Source organism: Pundamilia nyererei, unplaced genomic scaffold, assembly GCF_000239375.1.
Source record: "Pundamilia nyererei isolate P.nyererei 1_Seehausen unplaced genomic scaffold, PunNye1.0 scaffold00056, whole genome shotgun sequence".
Taxonomy (NCBI): domain Eukaryota; kingdom Metazoa; phylum Chordata; class Actinopteri; order Cichliformes; family Cichlidae; genus Pundamilia; species Pundamilia nyererei.
In genome coordinates this window covers 2,055,708-2,073,678 of record NW_005187457.1, presented here as the reverse complement: position 1 = coordinate 2,073,678, position 17,971 = coordinate 2,055,708, and the positions used below count along the sequence as shown (strand labels likewise).

The 17,971-nt window shown below is 41.4% G+C and overlaps 2 protein-coding genes across 3 annotated transcripts in view; one reads left to right on the top strand and one right to left on the bottom strand.

Annotated features, from left to right (window-relative positions):
- Window positions 1–2,541, top strand: part of dnttip2 (deoxynucleotidyltransferase, terminal, interacting protein 2) — a 9,172-nt gene extending 6,631 nt beyond the window's left edge. The window contains exons 3-7 of the mRNA XM_005734047.1: window positions 1–139; window positions 360–455; window positions 605–769; window positions 936–1,045; window positions 2,075–2,541. Coding sequence (XP_005734104.1) covers window positions 1–139; window positions 360–455; window positions 605–769; window positions 936–1,045; window positions 2,075–2,171 — 607 coding nt within the window. The 3' untranslated portion in view covers window positions 2,172–2,541. The remainder of the gene's footprint in view (window positions 140–359; window positions 456–604; window positions 770–935; window positions 1,046–2,074) is intronic.
- Window positions 2,542–2,980: 439 nt separating this feature from the next.
- On the bottom strand, window positions 2,981–17,908 carry spata6 (spermatogenesis associated 6). 2 transcript variants are annotated; one of them, XM_005734045.2, is made up of 11 exons: window positions 17,565–17,907; window positions 15,984–16,121; window positions 14,916–14,964; window positions 14,742–14,783; window positions 14,484–14,602; window positions 12,019–12,099; window positions 8,912–9,334; window positions 7,666–7,768; window positions 6,630–6,670; window positions 5,750–5,913; window positions 2,981–3,737 (listed from the first exon to the last, which is right to left on the bottom strand). In XM_005734045.2, exons 1-11 carry the CDS (start codon window positions 17,646–17,648, stop codon window positions 3,623–3,625), a joined length of 1,359 nt encoding a protein of 452 aa, XP_005734102.1. In that variant the 5' UTR covers window positions 17,649–17,907; the 3' UTR covers window positions 2,981–3,622. The 2 variants fall into 2 exon arrangements, with proteins under 2 accessions (XP_005734102.1, XP_005734103.1); XM_005734046.1 differs by lacking the exon at window positions 12,019–12,099 and having other exon boundaries at window positions 17,565–17,908.
- Window positions 17,909–17,971: the final 63 nt, after the last annotated feature.

Here is a 17,971-nt window from a genome sequence, read left to right as displayed (position 1 = left end):
GAAAGAGTTGTCCAGCCGTATTGACCCCGGCCTCAAAGTGAAGGAGCTCGGGGGTTTATACATCAGTTTTGATGGCAGCAAATCAAAGCCTGTCTCCAGTTCACTGCAAAAACTAAAGGAAAAGAAGATCCAAGATGAGGTAAATAAGCGATTGATTTCTTTCTTTCCCCCCTCTTCTTGAAGGTGATCTGTGGTGTAGAATGAATAATGAACTCCAAAGCTATGCAAGGGCGATGAGGTGGCGCTATTAAAGGTTTCTCTACAGTTCTCACTGACTTTGACCTTTTTATCTTGGAGCAGTGGAGTGTTCTGACAGTTCAGTTGTTTTTGAGAGTTGTGGTTTGTGTTGATGTCCACAGGTGATGAAGAAGAGTGTGATTGGACCAGACTTTGAAAAGAAGGATGCTGTGCCGCCATACAGTGAATCCAAACATGCCCTAAAGCTCAAACGCAGAGTACGTTTGAAAAGAAATTGCTTTGATTGGTCAATTCTAGTTTTATTCTCTGCATTTGTGCAGTCACCTGTGACACATACCTAAAAGAGTAAACGGTAGTCATCACAAACGTTGTTTCTTAGCAGTCTGCATCACTTTTCTTTCCCCAGGCAGAGAGGGAGAAGTCAACAGGGGATGGTTGGTTTAACATGAAGGCCCCGGAGATCACTCAGGAGCTGAAAGGAGACCTCCAAGTGCTGAAGATGAGAGCATCCTTGGATCCTAAGAGGTTCTACAAGAAGAACGACAGAGATGGCTTTCCCAAATACTTTCAGGTCGGTGGAACTGTCCTCCTGCTTCTTAGTTCTTTACACTCGTGGTTATCAATATTGATTTTGTAAAAGTTGGTTAACTTTGTTTTTATAGTCCAGAGCACTCAGGGACTACACTATCAATATCAGTGCGTGTGCTGAGTGTGATGTTTTCCTGTGTGTGTTGCAGGTTGGTACAGTGGTGGACAACGCTGCTGACTTCTATCATTCCCGTATCCCTAAGAAGGAGAGGAAGAGAACCATTGTGGAGGAGCTGCTTGCTGATGCAGAGTTCAGACAGTAAGTGGGCACCTGCAGTGGGTGTGGTTTTATTATGAGACATCTCCCCTTCCACCCTCTACCTCCACTGGGCATGTAGACTTGGAAATACTCTCAAAAATTAACAGAAATTATATTTTTTTCAGTCACTTTAAATTATATATGGTTAAGAGCATAAAAGGAACCACAATGCCACCACTATGTCAGCCGACAAATTATTGTCGACAAATTATTATGTAGACATTTAGTTTGTGCATCCTCCTCAGGTGTAGTTGGAAAAGTAAAATTTAAAAGGATTTGTCCGTGTGGGTCTGCATTCACATCACTGTAGTTTTAAGCACTTGAGCTAACGGCAACTAGACTTCTTTTTAAGTTTCTAGATGTTTCACGTCATCCAAAAGGCTCTTTGCTTCTGACAGATGATGAAATTTTTCACTTCTAGTGAGGTTGTCATGTTCCAGATAGTCCTGAGTCGTTAACCCACCCCGTCGTCATCTGAGTCGTTAGTCACATGAGACAGCATGTGAATTGTTGAAGAGCAAAGGTCATTTACATCCGCCTGGAACAGCCATCGCTGAACTAATGTGGAGGCCTAAGCTACGTGTAACGCAGTATTGAGATCCCTTCCCAGGCAATTTAACTCCCACTCACACCTTGACCTACCTGAATGACACATGATGTCAGGGTGGGGCAGTGTCCACCTTCAGGGGAACCACACTACCAGTTAAATACGTAGCGCTTCCATTAGCTGTTAGAACCTCACAGGTGAAATGCTTTTTTATGAACGAGGTGACTTCTTATTCACGCTTACCAAGATAAGCATGAAACACAGGACTAAATATTTCTGTCCGTCACAAATAATTACAGACATATAATAATTTACAACACGTGTCTGTTCCAGTTCTTCACTTCTGAGGCGTAGAATTGTCTGACTCGTACATTTAGTGATCTTTACCTTTGCTACGGCAGAGAAATAAAACGAATTTACAAGCCACAGTTACTGGATACAAAAAGACAAACATTAAATACACACTTTCCTTCTCTTCCCAGGAAAAACAAAAAGAGGTACCAGCATGTTATGGCAGAGAAAGCAGCGCAGGAAGCTGGCAAGAAGAACAGGAAGAAGAAGAAATTCCATAAGAAGTAAATCTGAAGACTTGATGTGATGAACAGTGACTCTGAGGGGCGTTTCTCTCATTTAGAAATGAAGCTCATCAATACAAAATGGCTTTTTGAAGCATTTTTAATGTTTTGGAAATTAAACACTCATTCATGACACTTCGGATAGACTGTTTACATGTGTGTACATCAAGAGGCTGGCTGTATAAAACACACAGTCCCAGACAAGTTGATTCAGTAAGAACAATATTTTAAAACATCCTTGTATAGTCCTCATTAAATATGGTGTACATGCTCATATTTACATCTGAACTTTTAGTTTTATCAATTCAAGTGTAAATGCTTTGCTGCACAGCAATCAGTCCCACTAAAATACACAGCATGAACAATTAAAAAAAAATAAAAATCATGGTGCAATTCATTAATTTTCTAAGAGCTCGTGATCTGAAACAAAAACTTTGGGGTTGTCAAAATGTTCTTTGCTGAAATTTTGGTGTTAAACTTATTGCTCCTGTAATACTGAAAAATCAGGGTTAACCCTGAAGTTACCTTAGCATGGTTAAATCCCTCCACTTACAAGTCTCTGTAAAGTCGTGCAGCTGTATGTTGCATTATGTTAACAACAACAACCACTCACAAAAACAGCTGCCGAAGAACCAAAACTGCGTCGTTATCTGCTGTAGTTCCAATTCAAGGTGAAACGAGCCTCCACGCTCTGACAGCAGAATAAAATACCTCTGTGTCACACGACCTGTGTGTCAGTAGCACAGAAACATTACACACACTTCAGATGTTTCGGTGTAAAGGCTGTGAAAGCGAATGCCTTAATTTTTTTTCATTAAAGCTAAAGCTCTGTGTCTGCTGTGCTTTCATTCAGGATTACCTTTGTTCCTCCTCACTCTCCCTCTCAAATCTCTGCAGTCTCTTGTAGCTCTTGGATCCCAACAGTGGCTCTTGGCTACCGTCTTGTCTCTTCTTTGTGTTGCAAGAGATGAGCCCTTAACAGCTGCAGCTTACATCCACTATGTCACTTCCTACGCGCGCACACGCACATAAACTGTAGCTTCTTTATACCTGAGCCAATTTCACACACAGCTTTAGCAAAATTAGGCGATGTCTCACTTTGGTTACAGCATCAGGTTTTTTCTTTAAAAAAAAAAAAAAAGCCCAGCTGAGAGGTGGGAGTGAAGTGGTGCCTCGATGCTTTTGAATGTAACCTCTGCACCAACAAAAGCAAATCAGCACGTGCTGGGAAGGTTTGCAATTTAAATGAACAAGAAATGGAGCTTAATTAAGATACATGTGCATATCTGTGACAGGCTAACGTGTTAGTGTCTGTATGTACAAAACTGGTAGCCTGCAGAACCTCTGTTTTTAAATATGACTGTGATATGTGCATTATCAGTTACTGCTCTAATAATTAAAACTCTGAGTACGGCAACTTCCATAATTTGGTCTCTTCTAAGTCAGATCAGAGGGTTAAAGGTCAAAGCTTGCTCTTTGGTCCAGGTTTGTTTTGTGAGTCTGAAGAATCCTCTGGACTCGGCTATGGATTTGCTCCCAGTGTGGAGGACTGGTCTGACTGGCTCTGAGTCTGGAACACAAAGAGGCAGATGGAAAACTTTCACTAACAGGTATCTTGGTCGTTGTGTCAGGTTATCATCAGGCTTTACTGAACAAAAAACAGACAGAAAAATTGCTGCAACAGCTTCGTCTTAATTTGATCTTTGTCTTCAACCCTCAAAGTTTATTCCTCAGAGCTAAGCATAGATATAGACTTTGTTTTAAGGGTCCCCAAGATAAAAATGTTTATTCTAATAAATCCTTAATTAACATTGTGTGTGTGTGATCAACACAGACTCTTCATTAATAAATACATTAACAAAAACACTGTTCTCCTTACAAGACCTTCTTTTGTCCACTAGTCTGTGCTGTAACCCAAGGTAAGACAAGTGGCTGACAGGGCCAACACCCTGGTAGTGCATAACCTTCATAAACAACATTTAAAACTCCACCTAAACCCTCATTTTGACTTTCATTCCTCCGCATTTACATTTTTGTGGGGCCTCGACCAGCTACGCGTTAAACTGGCGGCATAAACGGACTCCATCGGCCCAGTGTAAATGTGTCTGCGCGTTGACCGCGGACAGTTACGAAACTGGAGATCCCACTAACAAAAATAAATTCCGGCATCGCCTCTCATCCACGTTCATTTGTCGGTGGCGGAGGGGTGATGACTGACAGACTGACTGGTGTCTCGGCCCGGCTCGTGTCGGAAAGGAAGCTTTTCATCTGTAATCAGATAAACACACTACCTGCTTCAAAAAGTCATCAAGGACAAATCATCCAGAGACATGAATAGACTGAGACTCCGGGGCTTAGGGGGCAAACGCTGCCACTGGCATCTGTCATTTTCTTTATAGATCAAAGATTCGTGGTAAGACGTGCCCCTCTCCCTGTCGCGGGGAATCTACAAAGGCCCACTCTAATCTCCCACCCAGCAAATCCTGTCGCGTTTCCAATTGAGGGAAAAGTATCATTCATTTCCTGCAATTTACTTTGCAGTTTAAGATTGTCCATTGATTCCACTGTTTACTTATGGACTGAGCGGACGGAAAAGGGAAGCAGAAACAAACAAACAAACAAAACGGAGCATCGGTCCCATCGGCGTTGTCAACTCGCAGCTGCTGTGATCGATGACAAGGTCTCTCTGAATGTATTAAAGTGTGCATCGGGTCAAATGCATCAGTCTCGAGCTGAAACACAAATCAATACCATTTTCCTCTTTGTTTTCCCTTCTCTCTGCCTCCTCTCTCAGTAATGAACAAACATGACAAGACATCAGCTTCTGTAATTTAAAAGGTGGAGGGGAATTCATCCTGCCTGTCGAGTGTGATCAAAATTAAAGATTGGATGTGCGTGTACAAACACACAGACACTCACACCTCACAGACCAGCAGCAGCAGCAGCAGCAGCGTATGACTAACATCTCACGGGATTTCCATATATTTGCTGTACACTGTAATGAGACTCCTACAGGTGCATGTTTTGCTTTTAAGATCTTTTGAGCAAACAAATGATTTACACAGATGGATCAGGATAAATTCATGGCAAACATCACAAAAAAAGGAGGATTATGTTCACTCCTGTGTGTACCTCGAGTATGAACACAATCAGATTTGTTTTTTGTGGCCAGAAAAACTTAACTCTGGGGCTCAGAGGTGATCCTCACAGTGTTTTCCTGATAAACACCTTAAGATTTCATGCTTCGCCGGGTTACAAACATGCACCGCATTAACTGCGTATTTGCTTTTTTCTGTCATCAGCATGTGAATCAACAAAAAACTGCAGAGGTTGGTGATGCTGGAAGCTTTCTAACCTGTCTGTGTGCTTCAAAGTAGACTACACTTATATACAGTTTTATTTGACTTTTTGGTAATGAATGAAGACCTGACACCTGCCTTCAGTTTGTCCAGAAAATAATGATGAGAAATTACATCAGATTTTGTTGTTCTCTGGCCATTAGATTATTTTAAAATGAGGAATAAATGGTTTTAATTTTGACACATCCAGTCATTTTAAATATTTTTAAGAAAAGAGGATTACCTTTCTCTGAGGGAATGGCTGCTGCGACTCAAAGGATTTCTGGAGTTTTGTACAGTCAGGTTGGAGGGAGCTGAGGCAGAACTTCTAAGCAGGCCTTTAATTTGGGGTTCATGTCGGGATGGAGTCTTTGGAGGAGAGTCCTCCCTCACAAATCCCGATTCCACCTAGAAGATTTCAGAGGGCAAAAGGGTTTAGAGGGCGATCGTGGCTCAAGAGTTGGCAGTTCGTCTTGTAATTGGAAGGTTGCCCGGTTCGAGCCCCGGCTCCAGTGTCCGGCAGCCTCGCCTCTGTCAGTGCGCCCCAGGCAGCTGTGGCTACAATGTAGCTGCCATCACCAATGTGTGTGTGGATGACTGAATGTAGTGTAAAGCACTTTGGAGTCCTTAAGGACTAGTAAGGCGCTATACAAATACAGGCCATTTTTAGAAGCTATTGGTGACCAAACCTTAAGCGCGTGTTCTGAAACATTTCCCAACCAAGGAATTCAAACCGCACACCTCAGGAATTAAATCTACATTATTTATTGATCATTTTTTATTCAAATCTAAAAATCAGACCACTTTACAGGCTGACAACTTCATCGATATCATTTCTATGATGATTGTTTAGATTTGAAATTGACCACAGTGTCAAAAGTATGAACAACAGGGCTAATTTATATGTATAAACAATGAATATTAAATATAAATAAAATATAAATAAAATGTGTTTATCTGTCGCTGATACTCATAAAATGACTAAAATCAGAGCCCGCTGGACCGCCAAACCTAACCTGCAGAATGAGAAGACTACAGAACAGTGTTGCGCTGATGTCCTGTAGCACCAGAAGTATTCCTGACTCATTGTATTTTACAGTTACTGATATTATAATTGGACTTACTGTCGCTGTTCTTGGCCTGTAACTCCCAAGCAGAGAAGAATCTAAAAGGAAAAGGCAAGTTTTTAGGAAAATATACAATTCGGAGTAAGCCTACAGTATTTCCTTTAAATAAGAAGCACCGCTTCCCAGCACAGAACAGCTGTACAAACAGGCATATGCACACACGAGCCAATCAAATCAAACCACTGAAGCTGAAGAGAATAGCTTTGCTCATATGCAATGTTGGGAAACGTTGAGTCCGAGCATTCATATGGGTGCTACTGTAACACGGACAAAATAACTGGAGTCCAGGTGGCAACGGCCACCCTCGGCAGGATTTTGGATCCCACTTATTTATGAAAAAGATGGGTGGAACCATGATGATGGCTTCATTTTTCAGGATCAGAAGCTACATCCATTACTTACACTGTTTATGGCCCCACCATTACACAAAAGCTGGCCAGGAAGAGCAAGAGGAATGTGACTCAGAGTGATGGCATCGAAACTCCAGAAATACCAATCACTCCCACGGGATGCAGTGGCACAGGCCCGGTCATAATATGCAGACCTGAATAACAACCCTAACCCCACTGGGACACTTCAAGAGGTGCTGTGTTCATAACCCGACAGGTAAAAGCTGTTTGGGCAGCAGGATTTAATGTTGGGCCTGATGAGCATTTACATCTGTGTCTACTTGTAGTAGCTTTCATTTGAAAGGACTGAAGGAAATAAGAATTCTGGGAGCATTTGATCAGTGATCGTCATACTTACTGATATCCCCTAACGAGCTCAACAAACCAAAGCAGAAATCAATCTGCAAGACTGTTACACGATGTTATCGTTCGGATGTTATTAAAGGCATCAGACCAAAAAAGAAAGTAAACACATTTTTTATGAGACCAAATCCAGATGGCTGCATTTGGACAAAGCACTCAGCACACTCAGGGCTTTGTCCAAAAACGCTTGAAAACAAACAAACCCTGCAGCAAATACACTATGTGATAGCTATGAATGTGTTACAATACATGGTCTGAGTTTATGTGTTTAGAAGGTTTACCTGTGGGGTCAGCCGAGAAGCTCACGGAGCGCCGATGAACGCTAGTATTTAGTGCACAGGAGGAAAACGTTCCCATCTCAGAGACGTCGCTGCAGTGAGAAACCTGGCACCAAACAACAATAAAAGCTCATTTCCTTTTATACAACGTAATTAACTTACTTTGCATGTGCAGTAAAACAACGCCAGTGAACAATGAGGACTTTGGGGAGTTTTTACCCCTTTTTAAAACCTTAACCGCAACACTTTGCACAACAAATCCAGACGCGTCTCTCCTGTCACAGCGGATAAATGAAATAAACATCAGTGTACATTAACCACAATCACTTGTTTCTTCCCACTGTTATCTCCTAGTCATTCTCTGAATAAAAATCCAAAAGAAAAACCTACGTACGCAGAAAAACACATCTGATTCTTTGTAGGGCTGAGCTTCCCTTTGCACACAACCCAGGAGCTGAGGCTCTGAAATGTGCACTGATAATGCATTCACCATGGGGCTAATGGGGCTACTTCATTAGGTATCTATTTGTTAATTGCAGCTTGACTCTCAATTACCAGAGTTAATTGTCGAAAGGAGATTCCCCCAGGAAATTCAGAGGCGCAAAAGCACGCTCCTGTCCTTAATAAAACGCCCATTGTATTCTAGTTAATTCCATTCATGTGTGTGACAAAAACAAACGCAGCACCTAATAATTTCTTTAAGGATTAGATTTGATGTAAATGAAGAAGCAGAAATAACAGAGGGGAGCAGCAGGAGGGAGGGGCGGAGGACTAAAGGCTGTGTTGTTCTTGTCCATCGATCGCACGCACTCCCTAAGGCTGCGCGATCACAAAAATCACTCCCTTTCATGCGAAAACCTCCAACAGCAGCGATACGGCAATAATTAAAGTGTTAACAAATAAAAGCGTCCCGGCCTAAATGCAGGACGCGCGCTATTAAAAGTGTGCTCGAGCCCCTCGGTGAGGATAATAGGCCATATTACACGCATACACAGTGAAACCTGTACGTGACGTCAAAATCCATTAACGGCTCAGGTAAAAAGATTAAGATGCTCTCTTAATATGCCCTCCACTTAATCCGCTCACTAGATTAAGCAAAATTTTGGGGCGCTCCCACTGAGGTTTGAACTACATCAGCAGAGGAATCCATTAATCTTATAACCCCTCTGCACTGAGCATGTGTATTTTTGGCATTAAATGAACCATTATGCTAAGTTGTTGTTTTTTTTCTTCCCTTAATGCTACAAACCAAGAAGGGCGTCGGGCTCTCGGTTTCTTTCCTAAAGTAGTGAGGCCCCAGCTGGAGGTGGCTGAGCCTCTGCCTGGCATCCTCGGACAGCTGGCACATCCTTCGGTGGGTGTAAGGAGACAGGGCTCGCGTCCTTGAGGAAACGGTGGGCTGCTGGTAGCCGCGCTCGGCAGAAACTCCGGATAGGGCGCATTTTTTTCCCTTCTTGTTTTTTGGAGGACTGCGGCCTGGCGGGGATTGCCTGGATGTTGATGACGGTGCAGAGTTTGTAATTTTAGCATCAACACTCAGCTTGTCCTTCCCACTTTTCAAAGAGACACACTTCCCACCATCTGCTTTGGAAAAATGCCCGCTGGTAGGCTTTTTTGCTGAACTCCGTCTGGAAAGGGTTAAGGATGGCCTCGCTGGAGAAACACAGCCAAACTGGGGTGAAGTGACAGAACATGAGAGAGGAAAAAAATGTTATGCTGCTGTAACATTTTGAACTAGCTTCACATTTGAATTTTAAGGAGACACACAGGATTTGAGCGGTTTCTCTGCAAACCGCACAGTTTGTTCCTTTGCAGACGCATCGGCCATTTTAGCCATTAAGGCAGCTGCTCTCACTCTTGACACAGACTTGCTCTCCCTGGACAAAACCATTAAACCATTAGCTAAATCATTCAGCTTAAGTGTTACAACAACAGCTCTCGCAGTCAGCACTGCCATGGAGACAACCTCTGCAGAATTACTTCAATAACTCTAATGGCCACTAACATCATTCTCCCATGCAATATCCCACTTCCTGCAGGTAATGCCAGCCGGGGATAAATAAGTTAAGATAAAATGTTAATTGCATTTGATGGCCATCTCCAGTCTAATATGATAAAGAGGCACTACCTGGCTGTAAAACAAAGATAATCTAAATGCTAATTAGGGAAATCACACAACATTAAAACTATTTTTAAGAGAAACCGAATGATGAATAAATCCTCATTGTGGCTGGTGCCATTTGAGAATGATCGGATTTAACAGAATTAAGACAAGTATGCCCTCGTCCTCTAATCCCCCACCATCTCTGACTTCCTTTGGCTCCTCTTTTCTCCTTTTTCTTCTTCGTCTTCACTGGTGGATGGTCACCGAGAGCGAATCTTTTTTTTTTCCTGTGGCCGGCTGAGTGGAGAAGTCTTATCTGGGTTTGTGTGATAAAGACACAGTTCAACAAAGCTCGGGATACAGTCCACAGAAAACATGCAAGAGGCTTTGTAAAGCTGCACAGTGACACATCGAGCTAATTATCAATGCACTCATCAAGCTGAGATGACTACATACTGCAAATCCAACAGTGACAACCCGATCAAGCTGGCAATAAGCAAGGTTTAATACTGACAATCGTCATTTCAGCATGCTGCGCTAAATAAAAGCACAATTCATGTCAACATTAAGTGAACTAAACAAAAAGTTGGGTTTTTGGGGGGGTTTCACCAACTATAGTGTGACCAGAAGATGGTGCTAGTTGGAACGTTATAGGACATATCTGCAAAAGCTATTCATCCTCACTTTCATGTGTGTACCAAATTTAACAACATTTCACTCACACAAACTGCACAAGTGGCTAAATTATTTTCTGGTGTGACCCAAAGTCACAAACTGACATTAGCATAACATCTGTAAGTCAGATAAAAGGGTTTAGAATCAGAATCAGAATCAGAAAGGGTTTTATTGCCAAATGTTGAGCAGGTTTACAACATTAGGAAATTGCTGCGGTGCTTCAGTGCAAACATACTGTCATAAAGAGACTTTACTGTTTAAAGAGGATTCAGGACACAGCATGAGAAAACACACAAAAAGCGTATTCATCAGAACACTTTTAGAGATTTTTTTGAAAGTCAATTTTTCCAGATCTCTGTTAGAACAAGACATGATTTGTCAGCTGGGTGGGCAGGTAGTCAGGGAGCTGCCTAGATGCTGAAGAGCCATTAGGAGAGAGAAAATGGAGAAATTCTACTGTCTGACAGCCACAGTGGTGCTCTGATCCAGACATCCACCCCGAGGGGCCAGGAGGAACACGCTGACAATCTGCTTCACTGTCACCGACATCCCATTTAAACAAATAGCTTAGCTTAGGTTACCGCACCGGGGAAATTCACCGTAGCATTTCTTTCTTCTTTTTTGGGGGGAAGGGGGGAAGAGGAGGAATGTGAGCCTCTGTGTGATGGATAACATGTTCGTAACTAGAAAGCTGGTGAAATATTTTGCTAATACCTTTTTCATCATTATTCCACCCTCTCGGCGTTCATCTCCTGAAATAACCTGCGCAAACACTCTGCACATGTACGCAGAATCATACAGGACCACGAATCAGCTGTTATACCTGTGGCTGCAGCTTAAGGCTAGTACTAGTTTTTAGAATGATTCGATATAAAACTTATTGTCCTACATAACAAAATAAGAACTGAACACATCAACAACGACGCCAGGTCCTAGCGATATTAAATTCTCTTCAGATGTCAGTAACAACCCATCGAATCCCCACATGCAAAGAAATCAAACCGCTGTAAAGTTAAGATGAGAAAACCGTGGCAAACTTCATTCCTAGTTTCCTTTTTTGATGATTAACAGGGGAAAAAAGATTTTAAAATGTCATTGCACCGACCTAAGCACAGTAAACCTTAAAAATCCACAAAGAAGATTTATAGGTGACCCATCATCTGCATGATTACAGTAAAAAAACCCAAAAACAAACCTAACCGGCTGATTCTGTTCTAACTCCCTGCACTCGGACATGTGAGACAAGCCTCATTATCAGCATCACCAATCTGCCTCCCTGTAATTACATTCAGAGAACAGATACCCTTGAAACACTGCCAGTATGGATGGATAAATGCAGTAGCCATGGCAACAATAGAAGTTGGATATGTATAGTGGAAACGGTCGTATGTGGCGGCAAGCGATACCTCCTATTAGAGCCCTCCACAGATCAATGTTCGCTGTTCGAGTTGTGGTCAACGCTGGCACGGCGATGCCGAGCACGCAGCAAAAGTACAATTAATTTAAAACTGGACACACAGTGTGCGACTGCGGGTTTGCAAACACCTCAAAGATGTAATAAATAAAAAGACGCTTACAGGTGAGGCTGTCCGGTTGTCTCTCCCATCACTGTCTTCTATGACTGATGTCGTGGAAAACACTACTTTAGGGGAGATTCCCTAGAGGGAGAGGGACAATAGACGAAACACAGGGGTTTTTACAGGGAGATGAAGACAAAAAGACAAATAACAGAGCTGCCTGGAACACCAATTTACAACTGCAAATCTTCAATCTGCGCCTGGGTTGAGAAAAACAAATCTCACAGAAGAGAAAGGCTCCAGTGATGTTTAAATAATACGGCATTTGGAGAGAGACATCTAAATTGCTATGTAGGACCTCAAACACAAACACATAAAAGCAATGGTGAGGGGGGGGAGGTGTTTAAAGACATTTAAATATTGCCAGTTAGTGCCTTGGAGGACAAGGGGGGGATAGAAAAGCAACCCGCAGACATGGAGAGATGAAGTATGGCAGGAAAGAGGTATAGAGAAGACTTGGATGATATAAAAAGGAAAGGGGGGGGGGAGCAAAAATAAAAAAAAACAGAAGAAAAAAGATGAAAAATGACTGAAAAGACAGGAAGTTCTCAGCTCCTTTTTCATGTCTGTATAGCAAAGACAGTCAACAGCTGCACGAGGAAAATGCCATCTTTTCTGAAGACAATACTTCAGTTTAAGACAAGACAGTTCTTTTGAACTGGTTATCTTGGTGGTGTAGCTGCCTGTCAAGTGCACCGACGCGAGAGCCACTGAGATTAGGAGGAGACTCACTTAGAGTGAGCAACAATGAATGACACGAGCAATATTGGTGCCACTCAAACTGGATCCCGTGGTGAACGCGGCGTGCGGTCTTTGTGACACGTGGATTATGTTGACAGGAATATCCTCCTTCCTTTAACTAATTCAGTATTGTGCTATTTGAAATTACTATCAGGACCCTTCACAGGCATGAAATATACATGCCAAATGGAACATTTCGAACTTCAGTGAGAGACTAAAGTTTAAATCCTTGACTTTGACTACTACTTGAAAATTTAAGAATGGATGTTATGTAACAAACTTCACACATGTCCACAAAAAAAAAGAAAGACGTCCTCTCTTTTCAAGCTCAGAGGTCACAGCGTCCACGTTTGCAAAAGGAATTTTACATTTTTATTCATCAGACCGTGAGATGCTTTTTAAATTTAACCTCAGTCCATCTTAAACGAGCTCGAACCCAGATGCAGCAGCAGCGTTCCTGGATCTCGTTTGCATCTGTTTTTTTCTTTGCATGGTGGATTTTTTGCATTTGCATTTGTTGATATGGTGACAAACTGTGCTCTTTTAAAGTTTTCTCAGGCCCACACAGCGATTTCCACCACAGAATTGTGTCTAAATCACGTCCAAAATATTGCAGCCTGGTTTTTATTTACATTTTGCACAGCATACAAGCTCTTTTGGAGACTTTAGGGTTGTGAAACTCTGTTTGAAGAAAAACTCTGCTTCCTGCTTCTTCACCAAAGATGAAAAACAAGGTTAGATAAAGCTGTATGCCTAAAGAGAACATTTATCCCGTTTATTGGCATTTGAGTATTTAATAGTAAAGGCTCACTACCAGCCTGCTGTAAAATAACTTGAAACTTACCAGTGTCCGTGGCTTATGTTTATCTGACATGTACATTTATGCACTGACAGGATATTAAACAACCTTTATTTCTTATCTTTGATTTATTTGGGATGCCTCCAATTGGATTCTCTTGTGTTTGCATTTACTTTCCTTGCACCTTTATTGTCCATACTTGGCGTGCTGTTGACTTTTATTAAGCAGTTTTCACAAATACACTGCAGCCCTGAACTTTTCTAAACATTACCTGACAAAGGTGCATGTCAGAATGCAAATGATTAACGTAGTCAGACCGGACACTGAACCTGCCAGTTTCCAGGTCCAAACTCTGAGGAATCTCTGATTTGCTGGCATATAACTGTCCGTTAAATTTACAGTGAGCTGGAGGGCATCATTTCCTGCATCTTCCCCTACAGCAGGCACAGTATTCCTAACTGTGTTTGCTGTGGAATGCATCCTGTTGTGTGCTAGCGTGTGCGAAAATGGCTTCATATTAGCGCTAATTCAATGTCCTGAAGACTTAATGAAAAGTTAAGATGATTTTAATCATTAAACAGAAAACAAAAAAGGGCAAAGTGTATGATGAGGGATTAATATATGCATGCATGTAAAGAATTCAAACATCTTTTTTGTTAGTGTACGACACAGAAAAAACCTTTGACTATTTTCTTTCACTGACTATATATGAGATCGATCATAAAATTGCTGTAAAGACACTTTTAAAGTTATGTTTTGATTTTTGCATAAGTAGCAGTAAGTCACTTATAAACGGGCCTTAATGCTCACACTCAACGTATAACTTTAAAAAAAAACAAAAAACCACCTATATGGCCTCTTTAGAGCTTTCTAACACATAATTGTGATAAATGTTAGGATGTTGGCATAAACAGAAAACGCTTACAGGAAATGAGGATGATCTTTTCATCAGTATTTCTCGCTCTGCGACTCTTGAGCTCCACCTGGGACCTGGATACAGGAAATCTCTGCTGCTTTCCTCCATTGTGGCAAGTACCTCACCTTCTATAACCCATATACACACACAAAAAAAAACCCAGGATCATGCACACACACAGTCCAAGTTAAATATCCTGTTTTGCAGTGTAATGACTGGATACAGTGGGGACTTAAGAGGCCCATTTGGTATCATCAGAAAGCATACCTGGAGGCACCAACTGAATCAGCTCAAAAGATGTTGTGTCAGCTAAGAGGAAGGAAGGAAAGTATAAACAGACTGTGAGCTAATGATCGGTATCTCAGCTAATAGCCAATAAGCTTTCATAGGATAGGATTCGGGACTAAGAGATGAGGAAGCAAATCCCAGTAGGCCGTTTACCTTCGAGGAGGTCAGCTACATCAGCAGGGTCAACAACGCCGGGGAATATCTGGGAAAACACAAAGAGTACAGACAAAGCAAATCAATACTTATAACAAGATCTGGCGGACAGGCCAGTATCTAAGCGTACCAGTCTCCCCAGGGAAAACAAGGTCCCTCTCACTAAGAGTTAGGACACTAATGTTCATACTGGAGGGTTGCTGGTTATTAGGCACAGTGGGCTCATAATCCTTCACCACCTGAATACTAACTATGGATGAATGCTGGCCCACATAAGAAAGAACAAAAGGCTTAAACATATAGGTAACAATTTTATTAAGAAAAAAGTTTTTTGTTTTTTTTTAAAAAGCACCTAAAACACTTATGGACACCTCTTAAGATGAATCAAATGTAGATAAAAGTAAAGCTTATATAGACATAAAGCCACTAGAATTCCTGCATCCTGTCTAAACAAAACAGCCACAGACAGATGGAAATCCCGTGTCTCACACAGGGAGGCGTCCTTTATTTCTGTAGCAAATAGCTTTACCCTGACCTTGACAAAAAAAATAAAAAATAAAACACATTGTGTGGTGGCAGAGCAAAGATAAGAGCAGGTAAACAGGTGTATGCTACATGTGAGCAAGGACAAATTTTGTATGCCGTCCTGCTTTCCATCCTTGGAGTTAATGTGTGAAAACCACTTAGCAATAAGAACTTATGTACTCCGCCCATGTCACCCGCATGTGTTAATTATCACAGGTTAAGCTGTGCATTAAAAACGCAAATTTATCTCAGCACAAACTTTATTAAGATTTAATGCAAAGATAAGATAAGATAAGATGATTCTGACAGTCTTAAGAGCAAAAACTGTATGATAAGGCTTTAATACTGTATGTTTTCATATTTTTGTTAATGTACACTATAACTAATGTAGGGTAAATCTATGTCTGTCTGGATTTCCTTTTACTTTAATGATCATATGTACACTTTTATTGCCAAGTCTAAAATTCCCACAGGCAGATGGAAATCTTGTGCCAAAATCAAGGAGCCGTCCTTTATTTCTATAATAAATTGCTTTATTCTCACCTTGACAAAAACCATTTTGTGCTGGAAAAGCAAAGGGAAGTCCGGAGGCACACAGGCAGTCTTCCTGTACTGGCCCATGATGCAGACACGGAGGTAGATATCATACTTCTTAGACAGTAGCACTCCCGGGCATGTGACCTGGTTATGAACAGTATAACAGGGCACAAATTCTACTGTGTTCGTTTATTATGGTTTTCAAACATGTTTGGAAGAGTGCATTCATCAAGAGAAGCACATTAGAAGCAAGAGAAGCAAATATCCCAAAGACAACAGCAGTTAATAAACAATTACTAAAATACGCAATCCATGTGCAATCCCTCACATCAAGACTTCCTACTGTTACTGCTGTTAGGGTAACACAATCTTGGCAATTTAAGGTCAAAGAAAATGTTTTTGTGGAACAATGTGGAAAACAGTGTCAAATTTTGCTATATCTAACTTAATAGATACACAGAAACTATGCAGGTTCAAGGTTCGGCCTATATCCTATCATATCTTCTTCTACAGCTTATTTCGTTTCGGGGTCGCCACAACAGATCATCTGCCTCCATCTCACCCTATCTGCAGCATCCTTCTCTGTCACACCAACCCTCTGCATGTCCTCCTTTAATTCTCCTCCTCTTTGTGGTCTTTTCCCCTTTTCCCGCTGCCTGGCAGCTTCATATTCAACATACTTTGTCCATTATAGCCACTATTGCGCCACTCCATATGTCCAGACCATCTCAGCCTCGACTCTCTAACTCTGTCTCTACATCGTCCAACACTAGCTGTCCCTCTGATGTACTCATTTCTAATGCTGTCCCTCGTCGTGAAGATCTTTTAGCATCTTCAACTCTGCAACCTCCATCTCGGCCTCTTGTCTTGTAAACCTTCCGTTTCATTTTCCCAATTTCGTATTCTATGGTAAGTATTTCATATTGACACCTACTTTTGTGACAGTCAGTTGTGTTGACTTTTATGAACTTGAAGCAATAAACGGGACGGAAATCATCCTCACGCATAAAGTGGGCTTTAAGGTCAACCCAAAGTTTACTGAAACAGGAAATGACGCTTATCGTACACAGATAAATTATGAAAAGACGAATTACTTTTAGTTACTTAAAAACACCTAATGGACATCAAACCACTACAATCAACTTTTACAGCAGAACCTCGGGGTCATTAGTGGACATCAATATTTCTATTAATGGTTTATGTATAAACAGATTAATACTGAAGTGACTCAGACATAAATATTAATACGTGAAAGAACCAATGCTACGTTCATGCCTTTCGTATCATCTCTAACTGTTTGCACTAATTGCAGTGACTCAATTAGAATAATTACGGCAGCATCAGTATTAACGTTACTGGTAACGACAAGGAGGAATTAGTAAGTTAATGAGACATGTCAGGATAACCCTGGTGTATCAGTTAGGGTTAGGCTGGTAAGCTAACTGGTAAGCTAACTGTTTAGGGAACCGTAACGGAAGGTTTGCTGAAAGAGGACGTAAGCTCGCTAGCTAGCAAACGTTAATAAGCTACGGCATCAGGTCACATTTTGAATTTCGTACCAAAGCAGCAGCATAAAGACGCACTTACTGCCTGAATGTCCAAGTACACCGTGCATTTCAGACAATGTTGATACCCTATAGAGGAGGAAAACTTCTTCTTCACCGAGGCCATTCATCTAACTTTCAAAGTTCGTTGTCATAGCTGCCAAACAGCAACAGTCACGGAGCGGATGTGGGGTCACGTGACAGAGAAGTGGCGAATCAAAAGCGTGTTGTCTCGCACACACAATCACCGCACGTGTGCTCACATCGCCGCACTTTAGCCTGGATTTGTGTTCGTGTTTCCTAAAACCTCAAGTCACCATGTAAAAATGCTCTTTTTTAGCACTATGAACACAGATAAAATTTTAAAAAGCTTTGAAGTTATTCTTCATATACTGTAAAGCTCTCCTCATTATTGTTATAATAGAGCAACAAATACAAATAATAATTAAC

Coding starts and splice junctions, on each gene's coding strand:
- spata6 (XM_005734045.2), bottom strand. CDS start 17,648: ATGGCCTCGGTGAAGAAGAAGTTTTCCTCCTCTATAGGGTATCAACAT. Junction 14,603..14,741: donor GATTCAGTTGGTGCCTCCAG/GTATGCTTTCTG, acceptor TATGGGTTATAG/AAGGTGAGGTACTTGCCACA. Junction 3,738..5,749: donor AGCCATTCCCTCAGAGAAAG/GTAATCCTCTTT, acceptor TTTGTGTTCCAG/ACTCAGAGCCAGTCAGACCA.